The 27,692-nt window shown below is 48.1% G+C and overlaps 1 protein-coding gene across 5 annotated transcripts; it reads left to right on the top strand.

The window, feature by feature from the left end:
* Catsperg (cation channel sperm associated auxiliary subunit gamma) lies at nucleotides 1–27,633 on the top strand. 5 transcript variants are annotated; one of them, XM_038339312.1, is made up of 29 exons: nucleotides 1–478; nucleotides 881–990; nucleotides 1,259–1,312; nucleotides 5,870–6,014; nucleotides 6,133–6,259; nucleotides 6,405–6,477; nucleotides 8,174–8,329; nucleotides 11,490–11,661; nucleotides 12,678–12,815; nucleotides 16,837–16,896; nucleotides 17,015–17,131; nucleotides 19,193–19,243; nucleotides 19,357–19,486; nucleotides 20,562–20,673; nucleotides 20,919–21,077; nucleotides 21,172–21,281; nucleotides 21,995–22,208; nucleotides 23,178–23,240; nucleotides 23,333–23,531; nucleotides 23,630–23,748; nucleotides 23,926–24,006; nucleotides 24,088–24,144; nucleotides 24,232–24,409; nucleotides 24,588–24,651; nucleotides 24,756–24,851; nucleotides 25,089–25,178; nucleotides 26,837–26,929; nucleotides 27,093–27,192; nucleotides 27,277–27,633. In XM_038339312.1, the coding sequence occupies exons 2-29, from the start codon at nucleotides 892–894 to the stop codon at nucleotides 27,520–27,522; spliced, it is 3,303 nt and encodes a 1,100-aa protein (XP_038195240.1). In that variant the 5' UTR covers nucleotides 1–478; nucleotides 881–891; the 3' UTR covers nucleotides 27,523–27,633. The 5 variants fall into 5 exon arrangements, with proteins under 5 accessions (XP_038195240.1, XP_038195238.1, XP_038195239.1 ...); XM_038339310.1 differs by having other exon boundaries at nucleotides 881–1,149; XM_038339311.1 differs by lacking the exon at nucleotides 1–478 and adding an exon at nucleotides 597–676 and having other exon boundaries at nucleotides 881–1,149; nucleotides 24,253–24,409.
* Nucleotides 27,634–27,692: the final 59 nt, after the last annotated feature.

The raw sequence follows: 27,692 nt of genomic DNA, 5'->3' as shown, positions 1-27,692 counted from the left end.
CCCACCTCCCACCAGGCTCAGGGGCGTGGCCTAGGGAGAAAGAGGAGCGAGGAGCCCACCTCCCACCAGGCTCAGGAGCGTGGCCTAGAGAGAAAGAGGACCGAAGAGCACGCCTCCCTCCAGGATCAGGGACGTGGTCAGGAGAGAAAGAGGAACGAGGAGCCCACCTCGCTCCAGACTCAGCGCCTGAGCCAGGGCAGGGGTCATAGCCTGGATGGAGGAGTGATCAAGGACTCACAGAAGGACAAGACCAAGACTAGAAGCCGGTTCTTGAGCAGTGCAAGAGCAAAGAGAAAGGGGCGTGGCGAAGAGCAGTGTGAGGGCGGGGCAGCCTGTGAAGGCGGAGCCAAGTCCAGGAACAAGTCGTTGGGGCGTAAGGCTAGAGCAAAGAGGGGCTCCGGCAGGGCAAGAAACAAAAAGAGAGTCTTGGAGAAGAGTAGGGTCAGAGTTCTAAGAGCCAGCACAGAGAAGAACAAAGGTGGGGCAAGGAGAGACAGAGCGGTTGTCAAAGGGGCTGAAAAGAGCCGCAGGGATAGGATCGGGGCCAGAAGCAAGAGCAGGGGCGGGGCCGAGAGCAAAGGCAGGGGCGAGGCGAGGAGTGTTAGTAGGGGAGGGGCTGAGAATAAGAGGACCGGAAGAACCAGGAGTATTAGGAGGGGCGAGGCCGAGAGTAAGGGTAAGGGCTTAGCCAGGAGTAAGAGCAGGGCTGGGGCCCAGAGTAAAGGCAGGGGCGGAGGCAGGAGTGGGGCGGGGGCTCGAAGCCCGATCAAAGGTGGAGCCAGGAAGAGGGGCGGGAAGAAAGGCAAAAACCGAGCGGTTTCCCAGAGAGCAACTGAAGGGAGCCGACTCGCAAGTGGGTATTGACCCCCACGTTCTCCAGGTTCTAGCTGCATGGTGTGCTGCCCAGCCATGTCCCCTGTCAGCCCTGTATGGCCAAGAAAACCAAAGCTATGTGTACTGCTGCTACTGCTGTCGTGGAAGTCGTGGGCGGTAGGCCATTTCCAACAGTGCCACTGGCTTGTTGTCCTGAACAATTTCGAGAAAGTAGGTTCGGTCCCGACTAAGGCTCGATTTCTGGATCAAGAACCCATTGATACAGTGACCGAGGTGTTCCAAAATTTGGTAGACTTGCCAATCGACCCGCGGGAGGTGAGGGAACTGGGGTCAAGAATGTCAGGGATCTTGGGCCAGTAAATATCAGAGGGATCCTGAGTCAGTATACCTCTTGACTGGATATTTCGCCCACCTTTCCTTACAGAAATATATGAGTTTTCCTTACTACCTGAAAGTCAGCTTCTCCTGTACGGAACAGGTGAGAGTTTACCGTGTGAGTGGGATGATTTCAGTACATTTCCAGTCCCCGTCCTTTTCAGAAGTGCTTTTCTATACAGTTACTACTAGTCTCTTCCAACCTTGCAGGTCTTAAAGATTCAGTCTTTCACTAAGCAGACACAAATACCCTCGTGTCTATTAATAGTCACTTTTTAAAAATACTCATTTGTCCTGGAGAGATGGTTCAGTGGCTAAGAACATTGACTGCTCTTCCAGGGGTCCTGAGCTCAATTCCCAACACCCACATGGTGACTCACAACCATCTATAATGAGATCTGAAGACCTCTTCTGGCATGCATGCATACATACAGACACAACAGTGTCTAAAAGTAAATTTTTAAAATTTTTTAAAAAGTAATTTTTGGGGGGCTGGAGAGATGGCTCAGTGGTTAAGAGCATTTCCTACTTTTCCAAAGGTCCCGAGTTCAATTCCCAGCAACCACATGGTGGCTCACAACCATCTGTAATGAGGTCTGGTGCCCTCTTCTGGCCTGCAGACATACACACAGACAGAATATTGTATACATAATAAATAAATAAACATTAAAAAAATTGGGACAAAGTTAGCCATTGCAAAGTATTTAAAATATTCATTTTATTTTTAATTATATGTATATGGTGGGTATATGCATGTACATGCAGTTACCTATGATGACAGTAGAGGGCAATGAATCCTTGGAATTGGAGTGTAGGCCAGGCCACTGTCTTGAATCATACTTTGGTCGCCTGGAAGAGCAGTATACACTCCTCACCACTGAGTCATCGCTCCAGTCCCACCTTCTGTCTTTTATAGTACAGGAGCATGTTACATGACTAGGCTGGCCTCAAACTCACAGCAACCCTTATGTCTCTGCTCCCAAGTGCTAGGATCATAGGTGTGAGCCACAATGCCAACCTAACTGTGACCAATTTTGGGTTTTGTTTTGTTTTTGTTTGTTTGAGACAGGTCTTTCTACATAGCCTTGGCTGTCCTGGAACTCACTCTGTAGACCAGGCTGGCCTCAGACTCAGAGATCTGTCTACCTCTGCCTCCCTAGTGTTGGGATTGAAGGTGCACATCACCACTGTCCAGCCTTGCCTTGTTTTAAAATGAAGGGTGTTTGGCCTTTTTATTGTTGACTTGTAAAAATTGCTTATATATTAGGGGTGATGGTTGCTTATCAAATATATGGTTTGAAAACATTCTGTTCTGTGATTCTTTCTTTCTTTGGAGCAAGGTCTTGTGTAGACCAGGTTGATCTTGAAGACATAGAGATCTATCTGCCTCTGCTACCCAAGTGCTGGAACTCCATTTTGTTAGTGTTTTCTTTTTTGAAAGATTTATTTTATGTATGAGTGCTCTATCTGTGTGTACACCTTTATGCCAGAAGAGGGCACCAGGTCCCATTACAGATGGTTGTGAGGCACCATGTGGCTGCTGGGAATTGCACTCAGGACCTCTGAAAGAGCAACCAGTGAGTGCTCTTAACCACTGAACCATCTCTCCAACCCCTGTTAGTGTTTTTAAGACAAGGTCCTGTGAAGCCCAGACTGACTGACTTGACGTGCAGCAGAGGGTAACCTCCCACTTTTGAGAACCTTGCCTCCACCATTTCCATGGGAATTTCAAGTGTGTACTGCAACACTTGGTTTCATTAGATGTTGAGAATAGAGCCTGGGGCCTCGTGTAGAGTAGGGAGGTGGCCTAATACCTGAGCTATATCTCCAGCCCCATCATTCAAAGATATCACAGGGCGGGAGACATGACTGATTGGTTAAGAGCACTCGTTGCTCTTGCAGAGGACCAGAGTTTGATTCCTAGCACCCATTTGGTGGCTCGTGACCATACATACCTCAGTTCAAAAGGATTCAACAGGCATACACGTGGGATACATACATACATGCAGACAAAACATTTGTGTTCATTAAGTAAAATAAAAAGTCTAAAAAAAGAAAAAAGTGAAAAGGAGTGGTGGTGCCTGTCTCTCATGACAGCTCCAGAGAGGCTAGCCTGGGCTACAGCTCCAGAGAGGCTAGCCTGGGCCATGTGGGGAGTCCCTTTCTCAAGATACTAACAAAAGGTGTTAAGTTTATCGAGATATAATTCACTCTCCATAAAATACCACATAAGTATTTATTATTATTATTTGTTTTTAGAAAGAAAAGTGGGCAGCCTGGTCTACAAGAGCTAGTTCCAGGACAGGCTCCAAAGCCACAGAGAAACCTTGTCTCAAAAAACCAAAAAAAAAAAAAAAAAAAAAAAAAGAAAGAAAAGTGGGTTGAATATACTATAAGGAGCCATGGCCTGGGTACTCACACAAGTACCATTTGCTTATTTTGTGTTTGTCTGAAAAAGGGTCTCATGTATCCCAGGCTGCCCTCGAACTCAGGATTGTTGTCTTGCCTTCCCCAAAGTACTGAGGATTCTATGTGCATATCGCCATGCCCAACTTTTTTTTTTTTTTTTTAAGTTTCTGGAGGCAGGTTTGTTTCTCTGTGTAGCCCTGGGTGTCTTGAACTCCTAAACACATGTACCACTCTTCAGTTGTTTTGTTTTGTGCGTGTTGTTGTTGTTGTGTTGCTTTGGTTTTGGTTTTTCAAGACAGGGTTTCTTTTTTATATACTTTTTTATTGATTTTTATTGAATACTACATTTTTTTCTGCTCTCCTTTCTTCTTCTCCCCTGCCCTTCAACACTCTCCTATGGTTCCCATGCTCCCAATTTACTCAGGAGATCTTGTCTTTTTCTACTTCCCATGTAGATTAGATCTATGTCAGTCTCTCTTAGTGTCCTCATTGTTGTCCAAGTTCTCTGGGAATGTGGTATGTAGGCTGGTTTTCTTTCCTTTATGTTTAAAAACCACCTATGAGTGAGTGCATGTGATAATTGTCTTTCTGTGTCTGGGTCACCTCACTCAAAATAATGAGTGAGGTAACCATTTTCCTGCAAAATTCAAGATGTCACTATTTTTTTCTGCTGTGTAGTACTTCATTGTGTAAATGTAACACATTTTCCTTATCCATTCTTTGGTTGAGGGGCATTTAGGTTGTTTCCAGGTTCTGGCTATGATTGAGCATCCTTTGGATAGATGCCCAAAAGTGGTATTACTGGGTCTTGAGGAAGGTTGTTTCCTAATTTTCTGAGAAATTGCCACACTGACATCCAAAGGGGTTGTACCAGCTAGCATTCCCACCAGCAATGCAGAAGTGTTCCCTTTTCCCCACAACCTCTCCAGCATAAGCTGTCATCAGTGTTTCTGATCTTGGCCATTCTTATAGGTGTAAGATGGAATCTCAGAGTTGTTTCGATTTGCATTTCTCTGATGACTAAGGATGTTGAACATTTCCATAAGTTTCTTTCAGCCATTTGAGATTCTTCTGTTGACAGTTCTCTGTTTAGGTCTGTACTCCATTTTTTAATTGGATTATGTGTTTTTTTGATAAGCAACTTCTTGAGTTCTTTGTATATTTTGGAGATCAGACCTCTGTCTGCTGTGGGGTCAGTAAAGATCTTTTCCCATTCTGTAGGCTGTCGTTTAGTCAAGACAGGGTTTCTCTGTGTAGCTTTGGAGCCTGTCCTGGCACTTGCTCCGTTGACCAGACTGGACTTGAACTCAGAGATCTGCCTGCCTCTTCCTCCTGAGTGCTGGGATTAAAGGTGTATGCCACCATTGCCTGGCCCATTCAGTTGTTTTTATGTTTTTTAGACAAAGTCTTGCTTTGGAGCCCTGGCTAGCCTGGAACTCACTCTTAGACCAGGCTGGCCTTGAGCTTGCCTTGATTCTCCTGTTTCTATTATTGGAGTGTTGGGATTACAGATGTGAGTCATCACCCTCTGCTCAAAAGTTTCAGTTTATTAAAAATTTTATTTTATGTGTCTGGGTATTTGGTCTGCATGTGCATCTGTAGATCACATCATCCTGGTGCTTGAAGATTCCAGAAGAGGGTGTTGGAGAGAGAGAAATGGAGAGGGAGAGAGAATATAAACCTACAGAAGCTGGGCGGTGGTGGCGCCTGCCTTTAATCCCAGCATTCAGGAGTAGAGGCAGGTGGATCTCTGTGAGTTCGAGGCCAGCCTTGTCTAGAGAGCTAGTTCCAGGACAGGCTGCAAAGCCACATAAAGAAACATTGTCTCAACAAACAAACACACTACAAAGATAGATACACAGTCCTTACTTACCTAGGACTCGCTTATAGACCAAGCTTGCTGTTGTCTCTGCTTCAGTCTCCTGGGGTGAGCGAGGAATGGAGCTACACCTGGGCTCAAGGTGCTTGGGCTTTTTTTTTTTTTTTTTTTTTTTTTTTTTTTTTTTTTTTGAGACAGTCTCACTTTATAGTCTAGGCTGACTTCAAATTCCCTAAGTGTCCCCATAGCCTTGAACTGGAGAGCCTGCTGTCTCCAGCTCCGAGTGCTGGGAACAAGTTTGTGACGTCACAGCAGGCTGCACAGCCATGTTCTCTTACCCTCCCATAGTGGAGTGCCTGCTGTCCCCACTCAGCTCACACGGGGCTCGGGACAGATGGATCCCGAGACTAAGGCATGCCTTGTAACCCTCAGAATGATGAGGAGCTGGTCCGAAAGAGCCACCTGATGGGGATGAGACCCATGATCCTGATCAGCTACAAGCACCCAGTCAATTTCTATCGCTGGGAGGTTGAAAATCTGCAGATTCAGATGGAAGCTGCCCCATTACGTACCTCAGGTGGGCCAAACTGCCCCTGCTGGTGGTGATGGGCGGAGATGGGAAGTCTGGAGGATCTCTGAGGCCTTTAGGGGCATCTGGCAGCCTCTAGCCCCTCAGTACTCCATCTGACCAGCAGGATTCTGCTCAGCGGAGGTCATGTGCACCTTGAACTGGTATGCACCCATGCCCATCAAAAACGGCAGCGTAGTTATGAGCGTGGACATCAGCAGCAATGGCTTGGGGGTCTTCATTCCTCGCGAAAGGTATTCAAGCCCAGGGCACAGTCAGGAATCCCAGCCCCCAGAATCCCAAGGAAAGTAAGGGAGGCAAAAGGGAGGAGTAGGGGAAGGTGGCTGCGAGGGGTGAAGTTCCCCTGAGAGGGCCTTCCTCACTGGAGCCTACTCGCAGGTTCTATATCAATATCAATGGCTTCTTGAAGAGAGATGCAAGTGGCAAAACCATCTTCACCATGGGATATGAGGTGAGGGCAGCTGACTGGGAGAAAGTATGCGTCACACACACATGGCCTGAGTGTCCCCCAAACCAACACAGACCCTATTTGCAGAACACTTACTTGAGCTCCAGGCTCCAGGTGATAACTTCCTAAATGTACCAGTTTCTTTTTCAAAGTGACTCTGGAAGGCAGGGGTGCTTGCACACATGTGTGTGTGGACACACGCACACACCCACACACCCTCCCCAGGTGCTGGGGACTGAACAGAACCTCATGCTCTCCAGTGAAACACAGTCATAGGAGGAGGGCACATTCCCCATTGCCTCATTGGATCTTTTATTACATTATCATTCTGTGTGCACTTATACCTATACTATGGAATGCACGTGGACAGCTTTCAGAAGTCGGTTCTCTCCTCCCACCATGTGGAATTGCCTGGGATTGAACTTAAGACATTAGACTTGACAGCAGGAGTTGTAGCCTGCCAGGCCATCTCACTAGCCCTCTGTAGTGCTCCGTAGTTTTGTTTTTTGAACAGGGTCTCAATATAGCCCACAGTGGTCTGAAGCAGACCAGGCAAGCTCTGTGAAATTTCTGCCTCAGCCTCCTAAGTGCTAGAATCATAGATATGGAGCACCAAGCCTGACCTTAAATACTCAGTTTTTCTATCACACTTATCTATTTTGTGTGTGTGTGTGTGTGTGTGTGTGTGTGGCACACATGCGGCATGTATGTAGAAGGCAGAAGACAACTCTCAGGAGCTGCTTCTCTCCTTCCATCATTAACCTTGTCTTTTACCCACTGAGCCATCTCACACACATGTATACTCATTTCAAAGATGAGAACACTAGCCAGGTGGTGGTGCACACATTTAATCCCAGCATTCAGGAGGCAGAGGTAGGAGGATCTCTGAGTTTGAGGCCAGCCTGGTACAGAGCAAATTCCAGGACAGCCAGGGCTACACAGGGAAATGCTGTCTTAAAAAAGAGAGGAGAGGGAGAGAGAGAGAGAGAGAGAGAGAGAGAGAGAGAGAGAGAGAGAGGAGAGAGAGAGAGAAACACTGAGGCTCCAAGGGAGAGAATCATTTACTACCTCTTACTAGAGAAAGAAACTTGAAACCGGTCTTCATAATTTCTGCACCATATTCCATTGTGTGTGTGTGTGCACACGCACACATGTTTATGATGTTGGGGCTTGAACTCAGGTTCTTGAAGACCAGCAACTCTACAACTGAGCCAAATCCCCAGCCCTCTGCCCAAGTTCTGAGTTCACTATGCATTCAGCCAGCAAATGCTTCCAAATCATGAGGATGTTGCTCAGCATTTGGTAGGGTTCAGTGCACCTCACCTCAAAAAAGGGGGAATGAGGGACTGGAAAGATGGGTCAGAGCACTGACTGTTCTTGCAGAGGACCTGGTTTCAATTCCCAGCACCCACATGGCAGCTCACAATTGTCTGTTACTCCAGTTCCAAGGGATCTGATACCTTCACATCAATGCACATAAAATAAAGTTAAATAAAAAAGGAGAATGAAAGAAGGAAAAGGAATAAAGAGGCATCTGGTGCAAAGCACCTGGGGTGAGCTGAAAAGGAAGAGGCCCCTGATCAGACTGGGCTAGAGTGGCGGGAGTGAGTTAGGGAGGTGGGAGCAAACTACAGAGGCTTTGGTGTGTGTGTGTGATCAGGTAAGGGAAGGCTAAACGGCATTTCTGGTCCTCTGACAGAGCTCTATGGTGAAGAGTGCTCTCTTCAGTCGTTCAAAATCGAGACCCCTGTGGTACACTGTAAACCATTCACCTGTGCTCATCCTTGGAGGAATTGAAAATGAAAAGGTCATTTTGCTTTCAGACACTAATTTCCAGGACTACTCTCTCATTGAGGTGAGTGATGCCAGGCAGACCTTGGATGGGGTGTGGGGCTACAGAATGGGACCCCAAAGATATGCCCAATCTTCAGCAACAGGCTATGAAAAAAAATTTAATGCAAGGAAACAAGTTCATTTTAAAAATGTCCTGTATATGTGTGAGTGAGTAACAAAGGAGGCCAGGAGATAGCACTGGAATTGGATCTCCTGGAGCTAAAGTCACAGGTGGTTGAAGAAAGCAAACTCCATATGGAGGCTCTTCGATGCCCATCATTATTTTTTGTAGTAAATTGGTGCTGATAGGAGCAGATGTGTCTCTTGTCATGACAAGCCTATGTTATTAAAACATCTTAAATGCCATATTCTGTAGGCCTCTGAAGTGTTTGAAGACCATCTATCTATCTAAAATATATTTCTGTTTGACCTTGAAAACATACCTAACATGGTCACAAATTTGATTGTTAATGATAGTTAACTAATAACTTACATTTCTTAATTATCTTATAGTTTATGATAATAATTTTCAAGAAGTCGAACTTTACATTATTTTTAAATGAGCTACATAGGTACAATATGTTATTGTAGAAAGAAGATTAAAACATGCTGGGCAGTGGTGGCACATGCCTTTAATCCCAGTACTTGGTTGGCAAAGACAGGTGGATCTCCGTGAGTTCAAGACCAGCTTGTTCTACAGAATGAGTTCCAGGATAGGCTCCAAAGGCTCCAAAGCTACAGAGAATCCCTGTCATGAAAAGGCCAAAAAAGAAAAAAAAAGAGCAGAAACATATATATAGTATGTTCTAACAAAAAGTCTTACATTTCTATCAATATACAAAAATCAAAACCAATTAAAATATTTGAGATTAGTAGGATTTTATTAGTTCAAAAGTAGATTCAAAAGGGAGGGGAGCAGAGAAAAATGTATAGCTCAACAAAATCTATTAAAAAATAGTAGATTCAATAATCTACCCTTTTTCCCTATAATCTCCTACCCCTTTTTTCTTTTCATAATGAGATCCCTGAATCTAATCTCCTTTGCTTAGTTTCCTCTCTGATTATGCCCAATAACAACTTGCAACCAACACTTCATAACTCACCAAATGACCAAAAACTACCTACCCCACCTCTTGGGAATATGGGCACCATGCCCTCTAGACTGCATCCTGTTGTCTGGGGATGATGACATTTTTAGGGGACCTTGAGAAAATTGGGATAATGGTCAAGTCCTGGGAGAGCTAGCTTTTTTATTAGTTAGTTAGTTAGCTAGTCTCTGTGTGTTGGGAAAGTGCAGGGCTTCTCTGAAGTCCTGGCTGTGTAGTCTGTAAGGCTGGACCATCTCAGCTAGCTGCTTTGAAGTTGTTCTGGATGCAGATTGTTGAGGAGACTATGTAAAGATGATTTGTTTGTTTCATGTTTGAGCAGGTAAAAGGCGTCCATCAACTTGATAAGTCTGTTTGGACTGTATAAGCAAACTGTAATATAAATCTCCATACATGCCATAGGACGTCATGAGGGTTCTGTAGCCAAGAAGATTTGTCATGTCCCATCCAGTCAGAGCTGTTCCCATATAGATGGATCAGTATACACATCACCTGCTCTGTAGTCTTTTATGGCTTTTCCCCTTATGTCTGTAGCCAAAACCTCTGGAAGTCCCCCCCACCGTCAAATCCGATCTTTATTAATTTTAAAGAAATCTATAGCCGGGCGATGGTGGCGCACGCCTTTAATCCCAGCACTTGGGAGGCAGAGGCAGGCGGATCTCTGTGAGTTCGAGACCAGCCTGGTCTACAAGAGCTAGCTCCAGGACAGGCTCTAAAGCTGCAGAGAAACCCTGTCTCGAAAAACAAAACAAAACAAAAAAAAAAAACAAACAAAAAAAAGAAATCTATAGCTTTTCATTTCTGTGGAAACAAAAGCACATCCTCTCCCCCAACAAAACACATATCCTGATTTTTATTTTGAAGTCAAGACATCCCTAGAGTATGTAAGTTGGTTTAATTTAGCAGTTCCTTTCACAATCTAATGTCTCTCAGCAGTTGGCATTTTCTGTTTATTAGCATTTAAAGAATTAAAATTCACAAAGCACCATTTAAGGTCCAAACTCATGTGCTATATATAAGCTGTTAGGGCCTCAGCAGCATGACTAGCTTAGCACATGGTGTTGTTGGCTGGCTGCACCCTCTTTGTCTGTCTAGAGTCTCAGCCATGCTAACCCAGCTCTGGGAAACTTTTGTGTCTGTGTTGACACAGGCATTTCTATTCTATCTGGGCTCCCACGGGTAGGGAACCATTCATGCTCTGCTGCATAGCAGGCTCGCTTTCTTTCGTAATTTCTTTCTCTCTCTCTCTCTCTCTCTCTCTCTCTCTCTCTCTCTCTCTCTCTCTCTCTCTTTTCTTGTTTATTTATTTGTGCTTTTTTTGAGACAGGGTTTCTCTGTAACTTTGGAGCCTTCCTGGAACTCACTCTGTGGACCAGGCTGGCTTTGAACTCACAGAGATTGACCTGTCTCTGCCTCCCCAGTGCTGGAATTAAAGGCATGTGACACCACTGCCAGCCGTAGCAGGGCCTCTTAAAAGAGCTGCATGTAAGTCATGGGTACTGAGCCTACTTGAAAGACCTTTGTCAACCAGGCCAGGAAGCCATGTCTGACTCCATGTTAAGACCCTTTTTCTAGATTTTTTAGAATTTATGTGGATATATGTGGCCCCACATTGAGTGCCGTATATAATAAGTCTTTGTACCACCAGCCAGCTCCCAAATAATGACACGGAGACTTAATAATTATGGATGCTGGCTTTAGCTTAGGCTTATTCCTAACTAGCTCTTATAACTCAAATTATCCAATAATTTTTATATCTATATTCTGCCATCTGGCTTGTTACCTCCCCCTCATACCTCACTTCCTGCTTCCTCTCTGTATCTGGCTGGAAAATTCTGCTTTCTTCTTCCCTGAGTTCTCTTACCCAGAATTCCTGCCTATACTCTCCTGCCTAGCTCTTGGCTGTTTAGCTTTTTATTACACCAATAACAACAACACATCTTCACACAGTGCACAATTTTCCCACAACATGTTTCAAAAGACAAACAACAACAACAAAAGAACACTTTCCCCGAGACAGGGCTTGGAGGCTGAGTCCTCAACCACGTGGCTCACCTGTTCTCTGCCCCTCTGCAGCTGAGCATTGACAGTTGCTGGGTTGGCTCCTACTACTGCCCCATGCTCCAGTTCTCAGCCACCATTCATGATGCTATTGCCACCGAGAGCACGCTCTTCATTCGACAGAACCAACTCGTCTACTATTTCACAGGCAGATACACTACGCTCTTCGATAATAGCCACAGCAGCAGTGAGAAAACTGGGCTGGGGATGGGAGGGCTGGGGAAGATGTGGGGGTTAGAGAAACAAAACCAAGAAGAACGTTGAATAGAAAGGAGAATGTCCAGGTATCATTATGGCATGCACCTGTCATCCCAACACTTGCGAGACAGAGGCAGGGGATCAGATTCATTCTCGGCTATATTGAAGGTGAATCTGGGTCTGTGAGACCCTGGAGATGGGGGAGCACACACATGGGGGGCAGTGTTGCAGTCCTCTGTGATTCTAGCACTTGAGAATCTCTAGTTCTGGGCAATTAGATTCCAGAAAGCCTGGGAAACTTAGTGAGAACGGCTTTAATTTCCTCTCTCTCTCTTTCTCTCTCTCTCTCTCTCTCTCTCTCTCTCTCTCTCTCTCTCTCTCTCTCTCTTTCTCTCAAATGGGGTTTGTCCATGAGCATTATGGCTTTAGGCATCAGTGTGTCTACCCAGGGACTCATTGTAACCCTTGGTCTCCTTGATGACCCATGGTGATTCTTACCTATACCCAGCTACTGTCATTTCTCTGTCCCTTAGTAGTCCCAGGGAACCTTTTTATGAGTGGCTACAAGCTGGGAGGGTCTCTTGTTTGAACACTCAGTTCAGAACCAGGGAGGCACAAGGGAGGGGTGAGCCCAGCTAGACCTCATGGACAGCACATGTGCTGGTATGCACCTGACATCTCATCGTCTGGGTAGCTGCAGCAGGTAGCTGGAGAGTTTGAGATCCTCCTAGACTACATAGGAGGTTTGACCCAGCTAAGGTTACAATGTAAGACCCTGTCTCGTAAAACCAAAGCTGGTCATAGCAGGACTAGGACTCAGAGGTAAGGATGAGGGAAGGGGTCACAACAATGACATGTGCTGCTCTAGAGACCCCAATACCACACTGACATGTTGCTCCAGGCTAAGAGGACAGTAATAGGTTTGCAAGATTGGAAGGAAGGGGACTGGGGGTCCAAGGACCAGCCTGACCACCTGGTTTTGCTTGCCCATGCTTGCCCCCCTAGGCAGCTGGGTTCGTGTCCTGGCCAACGAGTGCATCAAGAAACTGTGCCCTGTATTCGTCAGTGGCAATGGCTCTGAGTACATCCTGGCCCTCACCACTGGCAAGCATGAAGGTTACATTCACTTCGGGACCATCACAGGTAAAAGCCTGTGTGTTTTGGAAACTCAGAAGACAGTCTCTACACTCTTTCACCGAGGGTTCCTGTTCCTTGCCATGTGTCCTCAGGAGAGGTGGCAGGCTCAGGGTTGTTCCATGTGTGTGGACATGGACCTGCGTGTGTGGAGATCGGACTTGAACAGTGTTAGGTTCTTTCTATGAAGTCTTTGGCTTTAAGGGACAGGAACCCAACTCAAAAATCAGGGCAGCAGAGCTGGATGGAGCAATGCTCGCTTGCAGTCCCAGCACACGGGAAGTGGAGGTGGGAGCATCAGAAGTTCAAGGCCAGGCAAGGCTACAGTGAGACCCTTATCTCAAAATAAAGCACAAAAGCTAGCTGGAGAGACCAGTCACATAGTAAATAGAGCAAAACACATAAAGGGCCATGAGATGGCTCAGCAGGGAAATCACTTGCTCAGCCTGAGGACTTGAATTCAATCCCTGGGTGGGGCCCACATGATGGAAGAAAAGAGCCAACTCATCCCACAAGTGGTCCTTCTGACCTCCTCATGTGTGCATGGCATGCAGGATTCAAGGCCATTCTGGTCTACATAGGGTGTGTGCTAGTTCTGGGGTCAAAGATGGAGAGATCTAAACCAGAGATTGGCCAAAGAAATGGGGGTTGTCTCAAAAACCCTGACGGTGAACAGCTCATGTAATCTGTCTAGAGGACCACCGGGTGTCAGGGTCCTCTCAGGTGAAGGCAAAGAGGAAGTATGAGTCAAGCTGTAAGGGGACAGTAAAGAAGGCACTTCAGAAATAGGAAACTGGGGTCTGGAAGGGAAGGAAGAAGGGTCCTTGAGGTGAATTAGAACTGGTGGTGAGCAGCACACTGGAGCTGTGGTATCCCATCCTTGGGGATCCACTGGATTCGGGAAGGACAGTCTGGGGTAGGAACTTGTGAAGCTATTAAGGGGAGAAGAAAGTGGGGGCTCAGGAGAGGGTGTGGGGGCCAAGGTGAGTGTGGCCCTAAAGTGGCTGAGAATATGACCACCAAGTAGGGGTGCAGGGCAAGCAGGTATAACCAGGAAAGAGTGTGAGAAGAATTGCCCTGCAAGAATGCAGGAAGGGACAGGGTCTTAAGTGGGAAGGAGCGGGTCCCATCTACCCCCATGACAGAAGTCGACAAGGGAACTTTAGGATCCCAGTGAGATGTTAAAACAGAGTAAGAAGCTGCCGTGTCCAGTAGACAATCAAAAGACTCACCTGCTGCCTGCAGCATTACCCCAGGCTCAGAGAAGTCAATGGGGGTCATCAAGTCTCAGTCACGCCAGTTTTCCACCAGGCTGTGTAGTTCAAAGGTTGGAAGAGTCTCAGATGCCAGTACTGGTGAGGCTGGCCTCTGTGGTGTGGCATAGACAACTAGCCCACATGGAGACATTCTGATGGCCAGTGTCCAGGCTGTCCACAGAAGGCAGACTGCATAGCCTCGACTGGGGGGCAGGGCAATAGCGTGGCTAGTGAGCCTCCTGGCTGCATTTGAAGCAGGCTTCTGGTTGAGTTGACTTGTGGGGGCCCCTCAGGGCAGCTGCTAAGGCTCGGGCTTGGGCATAGCCTTCTGTTGCGGCCTTGTCTAACAGGAGGACTCAGGTGCCTCGTCTCAGTCATGACAAATTCTGAAAACCATTTTCACCAATACCTGTGTGGGAGTTTGGAGACCCTCCTCAGCCTTTTTTAATTTCTTTCTGGTATCTGGTGCTGACTGAGAAATGAAATGGGTAGCCAGAGCCGTGGTTCTGTACATTAAACCATGGACTCTCGTCCGTGATTTAGAAAAATAGTCAGGTGTGTGTCAGCTAGCTGTGTAATCTCTCAGAGTTCATCAAAATCAACAACTGAGACCATTTCCATGCAGGAGGCAACAAACTGTGAGGTCTGTCCTCCGATGGCCACTTTGACCCAGTTGGTAGTCCCAGTAGGGCTTTGTAACTGGCACTGCCATGTCACCCAAAGGGACCACACTGTCCCCTAGGTGGGTCTGGTTTGCACGCTGTCGAGCTGTTGCCTGAACAGGACCTCTCACTCCTTGGGAGTGAGAGTTTAGGCCATGGATGGCAGAGAGGTCATGCCAGGTCAGATAGGCCCGGGACAGATTGCAAAACTCCTTGATATAAACAAAAGGATTAGCAGTCCAAGGAACCCGGCCACTTTTCTATTTGTGAGAAGTCCTGAAGAGAGACTGGAACGTGGACTTGAACAATTCCATGGGCTCCAGCTACCTCTCAGAGAGGGCAGAGGAGGGCAGTCTGGCGAGACTGGGCATGAGAAGACATCTGGGAGGACTGGAGCAGAGGGGGAGTTAGGCCAGAGTATAGAAGGGGATCTGGATGTAGCTTGTGGCATTGGTGGGGGATAAGGGGTAGGAGGAGGGAGGGGAGAACAGGAAGGGTGGGTAAAAAGGAGGAGGAATTTGGTCTTTGGACCTTTTCCCAGAGGGGAAGAAGGGATGAGGGAGGATAGAGGGAGGATGTGGGAAATGTTGGTCACCTGAAGGAACCTGTGGCAAGTAGGAGGGGGATGGGTAAGCAGGGTTGAGGGGAATGAGGGAGGGGCCCATGTCTCTGGCATGGTTAGAGCAGAATTTCAGGGTCCCAGTTCCCAGGTAGGCAAATCTGGAGGTGCCCCGACCCTAGCCATGGACACTGGCTGCTGTAGGGAGGGTGAGAATGCAGAACCCCAAACCTGTGGAAGGCGCTTAACTTTACTCCGACAAAAATTTTCAAGATTGTAGAGGATAGAAAATTCTAAGTTTCCTTCTGGTGGCTGTCTTGATTGGTTATCAAGAGCATGTCGTGGTCAGGACTTAGTGGTCTTAGACAGAGAAATCAGGCGTTCAGGAAGTATGATGTCAGCCCCAATTGAGTAGATTTTGTAGAAGACACCCCACAGATGTTTGGGGATCTGGCTTTGAATTGCAGGTGCCCATTTCTCAAGTCTATACTGGGACCCGAAGCCTAATGCAATGCGTCCACTGCGATAGGCTTTGGGTCAAAAAAAGGGTGTGTGGGATATTTACTTGAACAGAATGTCTTCTCAAGAACGGTCCCGTGAAACAAAGGCAGGTCTTTGCTCCGGTAATGGATTGGGGGCCTGGCACAGCCCCGTCTTTGTCAGGACACCCCAAAAATGAGAGGAGGCCCCAGGCTTCTAAGGCAATGACTTGGAAGAACAACTTACCCAGCTGAAAGGGTTCTTAGTCTGGTGAAGAGCAGGTGTGTGGTAGAAGGGTGTTTGGCCACCATGAGGCCCAGGGCCTGGTAGGGAAAATCAGCTCCTCGGTGGAACCTCCAGATGGAGAGTTTGCACCACAATAAGCCTCACCACCAACACAGCAAGCCGAATCAGGCTGAATCAAACTGAATTAGGAAAAGCCCGGGTTTAATGGGTAAAACACTCCCAGATAATTTTCTGGCCCCCCAGAGAGGAGATGGGGAAGAGATACCAAAAAACCGCATGTTTGTTTTCTGGGGAGCAGTTTAAATACTCTGTGGGAGTGGTCTTGAACATCTCAGTGGGAGGAGCCAAATTTGAAGGGCTTTCAGAGATAAGATAGGGTTTGGGGAGAGAGAGATGGGGGAGGGGGATTGAGGTGCAGCTTCCACCAGAACATTCTGAAGTTCTCTTTTGGCCTCCTCTAGCACCAGGCACCCAGGTAGTACCCAGACAGACAGGCATGCAAACCATGCCTTGCATGGAGTCTAGCAGTGAGTGAGAGCTGGGATCCCCAGTGTGCACCACCACACCTTGCTTCAGTAACCCTAACTCCCAGCCACGGGCTGCACTAGGATTGGCTTCCATTGGCCACATTGCTAAATCTAAGAACATTTCTGAGACCCTATATCAGTGCAGAGATGAGAAAGCTGGAAGGCAGACCTAGTCCTTAGACTCCCTGAACTAAGAGTTTCAATGTGTGGGGATGCTGATAAGGTGCTGGTTGGTGGGATGCCCTACAGATGCTGGTGGACTAAAAAGGGCCTGAATATGGGACCTGATTTGATCCACAGATGGCATCGTGTCCTTCCAGATGGTGCCGGATGGCTGGTCAATGTGTGATAGGTTACCAGGTACTCACTTTTTGGGGGGATCAGGGTTGGAGGGTGGGAGGCCTCTGAGGAGGGTGAGAAGAGTTCTGGGGAAGAGATCATGGCCTGGATTGCTTTCGTTTCTGCTCTCTCCCAACAGGTTCAAAGTGCTCCATCAATTGGGCTACATACATTGCTGATGAGAAGGCCTTGCTGTTGTTAGTGGAGGGCTTCTCAGCTTCTGCTAACGTCTTTTACCTACTCAACTTTAACACAGGTAATCAGGTTGCCTGGAGGTCAGGAGGGCACATGTAAGAGCCTAGACTGTGGGTAGTATGTCCATACCAAACACTCTGCTCTTAGCTCTTAGAGTGGGCTGGGGAAGCCTGCGTATCTCGGAGACAAGGAGGAAGAATAAAGAGGGGAACAGAAGCTGGATCTGGAACACACACACACACACACACACACACACACACACACGCACACAATGATATTGATAATATTCTGGGATGTTGATGGAAACTGCTAGTTCAGTCCTGGCCACCCAGACCCAAATAACCACACAGAAACTGTATTATTACAGCACTGCTTGGCCTATTAGCTTACACTTCTTATTGACTAGTTCTTATATCTTAAATTAACCCATTTCTGTTAGTCTGTGTGTTGCAACTCGGTAAGGTTCCATTCAGCGTCTGTCTCCTGTGGCAACTACATGGCTTCTCTCTTACTTTGCCTCTTTTCATCCTCTATCTGCCTGGAATTCCTGCCTTGCTCTGTTCTGCGCTGCAATAGGCCCAAATCAGCTTCTTTGTTAACCAATGATATTCAAAGGACACAGAGGGGAATCCCACATCATCTCTTCTTTTCTGTCTAAATAAAAAGGAAGATTTTAACATTAACAAAGTTAAATTACATATAACAAAACAGGTATCAAGCAAGAATTACAGTTAAAATATTTATATATACTTTATCTTTTATCATAACTAAGGAAAACTATAATAATAACTATCTATTCTCAACTCCATCAAAGACTCCACAAGGACAAAATATTACCTAAGTAAGCAGAAAGTGCATTGTAAGCAACTTCCAAAACTCCAAAATTGACAGGGACATCTTGCTGCCTAGACAGTCACCCAAAGTTCTTTTGTATCCTGGGGCACCCAGTCTTTAGCCTACAGGCCCATAGCATCTGGCAGATCTTTCCATGAATCAGGAAATTTCAGACATTTCCACCTATATTGGCAGTTTGTCAGTCACTTTTTTCTGTATCCCGCAGAATGTCTAGCAGACTCTTTCATGAAACGAGTACCGTAAAGGACTGTGTCACATTTAGGCAGGTTCAGCAGTCATTTTTCTGTGGATCCTGCATATCCATTTCATACAGCATAACATCAAGCAGTCCAGTCAAGAGCAGTTTCTTGCCAAAATGGCTAACAAACTCCATAAGGAGCCTCTTCAATGTCCACCATCCTCTTGAAGTAGCTTGGTGCTGCCAAAAGTAGTTGTGTCTCATTGTCATGAAAAGCCCTAAGTTCTTAAACATTTTAAATGCTATGTTCTGTTAGTCTTCGAAAGATCTGAAGCATATCTATCCATCTGAAATATATCTCTGTACAACTAGAAAAACCTAAAAAAACAAGACTACAAGCTTGACTGTTATAGAAGACTGTCTACTGACCTGTATTTCTTAATTATACATGACGTTTTTAAATGTGCTGTACAAACACAATACCTTAATCAAGAGCAGAAATATAACAAAATTGGCCTTAAATTTGTATCAATAGATTACGATCCATACCAATGCCAAGTATTCATCTCTATAGCTCAGGGTCAGCAAGATGACTTGGTGGGAACAGTCACTCGCCTCCAAGCCCAACAACCTAAGCTCAGTTCTCAGGACCCACACAGTGGAAGGAGAGAACTGACTCCTGGAAGTTGTTATCTGTTGTTGTGGGATGTGCATTTGTACACACATGGGCGTGCGCGCGTGCGCACACACACACACACATACACACACACACACTAAATATAATAAATCAACCCTAAATGGAAAGTCAGTAGAATCTTTAAGATGGGTGAAAATCTGTATTTATTCATTTACTTTTTGAAACAAGGTCTCATTATGTTGCCCTAACTGGCCTGGAGCTCCTCATCTAGACCAGGCTGTCCTTGAACTCACAAAGACGCACATGTCTCTCCCTCCTGAGTGCTGGGGTTAAAGTGCCCCCTTGCCCAGTTGCCTACGCAGTTGTGTGTGAGGATTGCAGAGCTGGCAACTGTGCCTCCATTAGATATGGAGAGGTCTTCGGCTCTCAGAGTGTTGCTTTCCTCCTTGTAGAGAACCAGACCATGACCATTCTCTACACACTACCAAAGTTCATCCCAGAAGGTAGGACTAGAGGGTGAGCGTGGGTTCTGGGGTGGGCAGTGGCCAGGAAGAGCCCAGGCGACTGTGTATGCTCCCCCTCCACACCGCGCCCTTTCTTTCTTTGCTGTGCTCAGCTCAGGATTTGGAGTTCCTGGTGCTAGATGGGACAGAGACCTACTCCAGCAGTTTGATGAATCCAAGGGGCGTGTTCTTCAACACATTCAACAATATGCTGTACATCTGGGGTAACTTCATCCTGCAAAGGTAGGCATAAGCCATCTCCCCAGGGACCCCACCCACACATTTACTTATATAAATAATTTTTATTTGTTTGTTTTTGAGACAGATATCACTATGTAGCCCTTGCTGTCCTGGAACTCACTTTGTAGACCAGGATGGCCTTGAACTCACAGAGATCCATCTGCCTCTGCTTCTGTCCAGTGCTTGAGATTAAAGACATGTGCCATAATGCCCAGTAAAGTTTTATTTTATTTTCATTATGTGTATGTGTGTGTGTCTGTGTGGTGACCTACACATAGGAGTGTAGGTATCCATGGATGCCAGAAGAGGGCATTAGAAACCCTGGAGCTGGAGTCAGAGGGTACTTGGACCCTACCTGTAAGAGCAGGAAAAGCGAGCAGTGGTTGTGTATGCCTTTAATCCCAGGATTTGGAAGGCAGAGATGGGAGGATCTCTGAGTTCAAGGCCAGCCTGGTCTATAGAGCAAGTACAGCCAGGGCTACACGGAGAAACCCTGTCATGAAAAAACTAAAAAAAAGGGGGGGGGGGAAGAGGGCTGGAGAGATGGCTCAGAGGTTAAGAGCACTGACTGCTCATCCAGAGGTTCTCAGTTCAAGTCCCAGCAACCACATGGTGGCTCACAACCATCTGTAATGAAATCTGGTGCCCTCTTGTGGCCTGCAGGAAGAACATTCTATACATAATGAATAAATCTTTAAAAAATTATTTAAGCACAAAGAATCTATTGACTTACATTTAAAAAGATCGAGAGTCAGCTTCAGGCATGTCTGGATCCAGGGCTCAGATTGTATGACATTGGGACTTCATTTGTAGGCAAGATGGTGCTTTTATTGAAGTCCTAGGCCAGAGAGCTGGGTCCTGGGATCCCAAAAGATCAGAGAAAAGAAGATGGGGATCCAAGGGCACAATGACACTCCAATGCATGGTGGAAGCTGACACTGGCATTAGGGGTCCCTTCACTATTGTCTACAGTGCCTGCAGACAGACAGCGAGTCCTGTGCTAGGCTATGGGAGATGCAGGCATCCAAGAACACCGGCCTGTCCCCATTCTCTGAGCTCCCTCTCTCTGTCTTTCCAGCTACAACAGGTTACACTTCATTTTTCTGGCGGACTTCCCCAGGAACTCCACCATCAAATACATGGTCAACTCTTACCAAGGAGACATGGCTTTTGTTACAGAAACAGATGAGGTGAGCTACCCTGTCGTTCTCCCCAAGCCCTCCTTGTTCACCGCCAAACCCTCCTGCCCTGTCAGGGTGAACACCCTTAAGGGATCCCAAGATAATGTCAGTAGAAGCTCTATCTGTAACTGGGCCCTGGAACTCAGAGAGGATAGGAGATTTTTTTCCAAAGACACACAGCACAGTGGGAGAGTAGGGAGGGTGAGAGGTTTTTTTTTTTCCATAGCCCATCTATAATGACTGCTGGTCCACAGATCTGGTACTTCCTGGAAGGTGGCTATGATGTCTACCGCCTGGTCCCATCCAGAGGCTGGAGCATCTTCTTTAACCTGCAGAAGATGCAGCAGTCTTCCCTCTATGCAGACCAAGAGTTCCTGGTCTCCGTCTTCTATGAAGATGGGGAGCTCTACCAGGTAGCTGATGGTGGTGGAGGGTAGGGTGGAGATGGGGCGCAGGTGGGGACCACAAGGAGGTTCCCACCAGCTTACCTGCCTGCTTCTGCCCCAGCTGGTATTTCTTCAAGCCCCCGGGAATAAACGATTGGTCAAGAGGGTCTTGCCCGTGGCGCAGGTGCTGCTGTTTGACCAGAACAACCCCCAGATACTGCTGAAGGATGGGTGAGAAGAAGGGGTCCTTAAAGAGGTCTGACAGCTCCCAGGCAAGGGGCAGGAGCAAGAGACACCCTAAGGATCACCTGGGATGCAGATGCATGGGTGCCCTGCATGGAGCAAAGCTCAAAGGAAGAATGTGGTGCAGCTGGTCATCAGGGAGGAGGGGGCCATGGTGAGAGGGTGCAGGGGAATTATGAGGAGGAAGTGGGAAAGGGAGCTTAGAGGAGACAGCCCTAAGCCCTAAAGAGGACCGGCGTCTATTCCTTCAGCAACCGACAGACTCCAGCAATGGCCGATGCAATCTCAGTAAGAGCAAGGTTACAAAAGAATTTGCAGTTCAAGGCTACTCTGGGCTACTAGTGAGACTGGGGGAGGGGGCTTCTAAAGACCTGCAGAGGGTGGAACCAGACAAGCACATGGCGGTTGGTTGGGGTGGAAGCAAGGCAAGGGACCTAACTGGGCTGAGTGGAGAAGACATTCAGTAGAGATCCTCGGGGAACTGAAGGTGGAGGAGGCGGCTCTCATCTGAGAGACAGCCAACAGAGTGTGCTCAGAGAGTGCTGAACATGAGGGTCTGAACAGAGTTTGCTATAAGCCAGGATAAATTTAGGGAACCAGCAACTCAGAAGTGGGGAAAAAAAGATCTGGGGACGCTCCCGATATTCCAGAGGTATCAGCATCTATCTCCCCTTGTATGCCCACTGCCCACTGCTGCCCAGGGACCGTAGGATGGTCGCCTTCTCCAACATCTGCCCTTTCAAGGTGATGCGTCTACGTGACCTGCCCAAAACACAGCATCTTGCACGTCAGGAGATCTACCGTGCTCCACCACCTCTGGTCTCCGAGTCCCAGGGCTTCCACAATAATAAGACACTTGCTGTATATCAAGGACTTGTCTATTACCTGCTGTGGCTTCACTCCAAGTATGACAAGGTGGGTACCTGGAGGGGTGAGCTTGACAGGGTAGTGCAGCCAGATTAGAGCCTGAAGTCCAAACATACAGAGGGTGAAGGGGCAGAGGCAAAAGGTTTGAGCTGGACTTCAGAGTGGTTCTTAAGGGTGAGGCCCTTGGATTAAAAGTCAAGAAGCCAGGTTTAGGTTACACATGCTGGCCCATGCCTATAGTCTCAGCACTTTGGAGGTGGAGGCAGAAAGCTCAGAGATTAGAAGTTCAAGACCAGCCTTGACTACATGAGACCCTGCCATTAAAAAAAAAAGTGCACGGCGGTGGTCGCACACGCCTTTAATCCCAGTGCTCTGGAGGCAGAGGCAGAGGCAGGCGGATTTCTGTGAGTTTGAGACCAGCCTGGTCTATAAGAGCTAGTTCCAGGACAGGCTCCAAAGCTACAGAGAAACCCTGTCTTGAAAAAAAAACAAAAAACAACAAAAAAAGTTGTTTGTGTGTGTGAATGTGGGGGGGAGGGCTGATGTGAGGGTCCAGCCTTTATACCTTATCAGAGCACCCTAGAAGCAGAGGCAGACAGAACTCTTGAGTTTGCGGCAGCCTGGTCTACATAGTGAGCTGGAGGACAGCCAAGGCTATGTAGTGAGACCCTGTATCAATAAAATAAAATTAATAAAAGAAACAACAACAAAAAACCCGAAACCAATCAGACATAGAACAAAACAAGAGACCGGGGAGATGATGCACAAACCCTGAGTACGAATCACGGCACCCACAGAAAAAGCTGTGTGTGAGGGCTGGGTTGGTCTGTAATCCTGGCTGCTTCTTTGGAAACACAAGCAAGGTTTCTGGCCCCGAGACAAGCTCGCAAGACAGAGGAAGCCGGGTATTGGGGTGGGCTGGGGTTCAGCTCCTACTCTGGCTATGAGCAGAACCCAATCCTAGAGCTAGCTGTCTGCCTCCTCCCAGTCACCTCATGGTGTCTGACCATCCCACAGCCCTACGCGGACCCTGTGCATGATCCCACTTGGCGCTGGTGGGAACACAAAACACAGTTCAAGGTAGGTGGACGGGTTGGGAATTGGTGGAAGGACAGCACTGAGATGCTGGCGTCCCATCCAGCGTCCACTGGCTGACCACCTGGTGCTTCCAGGATTACTACTTCTACCTGTCCAGCAACTGGCTGGCAACGGAAGGCATGTATATCGACATGAGCAGCTACCAAAAGCTCTACAACATCTCCAAAGACCACGGGCTGCCCAAGACTGTCTTCCTGGACAAGGGCAACTCGTTTAGCTTCACCGTCTTCCTGTCGTCGCACGGGGACACCTCACAGCTCAACGGCGGCACTGGTCTGTGGGCGGGTTGCCTACTTGGCAACCGAGGGGTGGGGCCTGGAGCCTCTGGGGGTGGGTTCCAGGCTTCAAGCCCCTCCCACTTCCCCTGACAGGCTCTAGCTACCTGATGGCGAAGAATTTGGCAGTGGCTGTGGCAGTGGCTGATCCCGACTGCCTTCATGCATCTGTGAATCAGGAGGTCCTTATTAATCGCAAAGCAGTGCTCTACAAGGTGAGGAGGCCAGAGAGGAGCACGGGTGCTGTCCCTCTGGTCCTCTGCACAGTCAGTGGAAAGCCATAGATCTTATTAGCCCCCTCTGAGCCCCAGTTATCAGGTCTTCCAATGTCTCTGGATCCGAGGGCATTTTTGGATACCCCTTTACTTCAGCCTCTCCTTTCCTTTCCTCAGATTACAGTCAAGGACAGAAAGGTCTGCTATGATCAGGGCCTCAGTGGATATAACCTCAAGAAGACTTCCTTGATGGTCAAAGTATGGTCCAAGCCTGGGGGAGGGTGTGGGGATGGGACCCTGGCCCTTAGGATCCATGGCATCAGCCACTCCTACCTACAGGTGTTGGGATCCTCTGGAAAATGCTTCCAGACCACATACCTTGGGGCAACCATGCAAGTACTAAAACTTGGGTACTGGGCCTGGTATTGGGAGTGGAAGGTTGGGTGGAGTTGCCACAGGGCTGGAGTTGCCACCCCCCAGCAGGAGGTCTTTTTTCCTTCCCAGGGTCATTTGATGGTGCCTGTGTTAATCGGCTGTCCCCCGGGCAAGCGCCTGGCCTTCGACATCACCTACACGATCATGTACTCCCGGGACTTAAACAAACACTATTTCGACTGTGTGGTGTCGAACCCCGAGATGCCGTGCTTTCTCTATCGTGACTGTGTGTCCCATCCCTTCTCCCATGTCCACTGCCCTCCTGTCCTGGCCACTTCCCTCCTGCATTCCCTTCGCCACAGCCCATCACCTTCTGCTCCAACCCCAAGTCCCCCCTCCACTTGCTTCCTGCTCCCCTCTGGACAAAGCTAATTTCTTCCCCTCTTCTCCTCTGCAACCCACAGTGTTTCAGCCCTTCTTCTTAATCCAAGACATGGTGACGGGAGCTTCGGGCAGCTTCCTAGGCAGGTGAGGAAAGGCTGGCTGGAGGCTGCAGGTACTTGACAAATGGGAAGGGAGAGATGCAGGGTTCAGGAGCCTAGGTGGTCCGTGTTTGCCTCTTCATTTTGCAGTTACTTGCTGCTGGTGGTGGGTGGTGGTCCCACAATGGACACCATCAGAGATTACACGGAAGACGAAATCTACCGTTACAACAGTCCGCTGGACAAGTAATCCCTCTGGGGCCCCTGTTCACAGTTGGGTCCCATCTGCGGGTCTCCCCTCCCACTTCCAGTAAAACAGGGGACTCTTGCTGCTCTTGCTGCAAAGCTTACCCACCCACCCAGTGTCCCAGATTAGACCTACAGATAGGCCAAGGCTCCAGCCCCGCCCACCGGGGCCCCGCCCTTAGGTGCCAACAATTGTGTTGTGCTCAACCCACCCTGACATTATCGGGGCCTGCACAGGACCAATAGTCGCATCTGGACAACAAAGGTTGAAACAACCACTCCGGACAAGAAGTTCTACATAATGAACTACCAGAGCCCGGGAATTGAGTAAGTCCCAAGAGTTCTGCCCTCCAGGTTTTTTTTTTTTTTTGTTGGTTTGGTTTGGTTTTGGTGCTCTCCTCTCATGTAGCCCAGACTGGCCTTGAATTTACCATCTAGCTGAGGATGACCTTGTTCTCATTCTCCCATTTCTGTCTCCTGAATTGTGGGATTACAGGTGTGCACCCCCAGACCACTTTATGGGGTGCTAAGCTTGGTGAATGCCAGGCAAGCATTCTACCAACTGAGCCACTTCCCCAGTACCTTGTTGGTTTGGTTTGGCGTTACACAGAGTCTCACTATGTAGCTCTGCCTTGTCTCAGAATGATGGTTGTTGGACTCTGCTATCTGGAATTCCGGCCATGCTCTTTGCACAAGCCCCCCTCCCCCCCCCCGGCTCCCCTGTGCTCCAGTGTGGTCTCTGAGGAGCTTTCCCGGAGTCACACTGCTTATGCTTCCCAAGGAGGGCAAGCCTTTGTATGTGTGTAGTGAGGCCCTGCCGGAAGCCTGGGTCCCATATTCTGTCCTCAGGCCTTGCCTCACACTCTCCTTTCTCAGCAAGGTTATCCACGCCCTGTCTTTCCAGAAGGGCAGTCGACTCCTCTGCCCGCCCTTCTTTGACCCTCCGTCTGCACATCGCCTTACATTTCCGTCCTGACCATTCTAAGCTGTTACTCTCTCGAAGGGCCTCTCTCCCTGTTTACACAGCTCTTGAATAGACACAATATAACTTTTTAAATATAATTTTTGGTTGTTATCCTTTTTCTTTTGATTTATTTATTATGTACACAGGGTTCAGCCTCCATGTATGCCTACAGGCCAGAAGAGGGTACCAGATCTCATTACAGATGGTTGTGAGCCACCATGTGGTTGCTGAGAATTGAACTCAGGACCTCTGGAAGAACAGGCAGTGCTCTTAACCTCTGAGCCATTTCTCCAGCCCCAATGTAACTTTTTTTTTTTAAAGTGAAGATGGGACAAACCAATGTATGGTCAGCATCCATTGCCAGTTAAATGGAGCTGTTACTGAATGAATCTACTCTAGCGGAGTTCGATACCATGTAAGGGCTTGATAACCATCTTTGAGTCAACGAAAAGAAAGCCATGATACCACAAGGCGGCAAATGAACAAATTAGCCAACTGCACCCAAGTTCGTCCTTAGTTCAGGTTTATTGAACAATAACCAAGAGGGAATAAGAGACGAGACCTGAGTTTGTGCCTAGCTTGTGTTCAGACCCTGCTTGTGGGATGGAGGAATGAAGGCGGCTCCCAGTAGGCACTCAGCCCAGCAGGTGGCTGAACTGGCAGGTGGAGGCAATGAGGCAGCGGACAGTTAGGGACCAGCCAGTTCCCTTGGCAGGTGCTCAGACAGCATCCCTGTTTGAGTGGAATAGGCAGGAGAAGGTGGAGACTAGAGATGGGGTGTGGCTCAGTGGGGGAGCTCTGGCTTCATTTACCAGTGAAGGGGTTGAGGCAGCAACTCAGTGAGAGAACCCGTGCCTGGAAGGCACTCTGACAGTGGGCGTGGCTCTGCAGTAGCGTGCAGGCCTAGCTCAGTCCAAGCACCACCCTTAAAAGGGACAAACAGCCTGGAGAAGGTGGAGATTGTACTCAGTTGGTGCTTGCCGAAGTGAAGTGTTGCAGCAGCCTATACTTGGACTCCTAGGTGGCTGTGTTTAGAGAACTCCCCGTGCCATGACATCATTCCCCGAAGCATCTTTGCGCCTGAATTCTTCCTCAAGTTGTTGGTGAGCAATAGGTAAGCCAAGCGTGTAGTCCGGGTGTGTGTGTGTGTGTGTGTGTGTGTGTGTGTGTGTGTGCGCGCACGCGCACGCGCACGCGCACGCAGAGGGTATCTGAGACTGTTCCATGGGATGATGCCACAGAACTTAACCCAATTCTGGATTCCATTCCCTCATCAGAGGAGTAGACACCAGCACATACTGTGACTACCAGCTCATCTTTGTACTGCACATTCATGGGCTACCGCTCAGCGGCAAGCGTTCCCTCTTCATCGTCATTGTGAGTGGCAGTCAAAGGCTTCCCTACTAGGTGGGAGGGTTCATCCTACACTGCACACCCATGACTGCCGTACTGTGCTCACAGGTGTCCAGCAGTCTGCTTGTGGGCCTGGTGGTCTTCTACATCATCTTCTGCCTCATCTGGCCCCACATAGTGGAGGCCTGGGCCTCGTTACGCTGGAAGATTAACAACATCTTGGCCTCAGAATCCTATTACACGTATGCCACCTCTAACGCGGGCTTCAGCTTCCATTCTCAGAGTGGCTCGGAGGAAAGTTCCAGGGCTCCCTCCAAAGCAGGTTCCAAAGAGGACAATGTAGCCAAGAAGTGAGAAGCGGCCTGAGCCTCTAGTCCATACCTTTCCCCACACACCCTTAAGCCTCTCCTGGTGGGAATGCAGCCTGCCACCTACCCAGGGCTTTCTGGTTTGCTAGAATGTCCCTGTCTCGTCCAGATCCAAATAAAACATCATTTGAAAATCAGCCCTAGTCTTTCGGAAGG

This window comes from Arvicola amphibius, chromosome 8 (genome assembly GCF_903992535.2).
Source record: "Arvicola amphibius chromosome 8, mArvAmp1.2, whole genome shotgun sequence".
Classification (NCBI taxonomy): Eukaryota; Metazoa; Chordata; class Mammalia; order Rodentia; family Cricetidae; genus Arvicola; species Arvicola amphibius.
The sequence above is the reverse complement of the archived record's forward strand: the minus strand, read 5'-3'. Positions and strand labels throughout refer to the sequence as shown.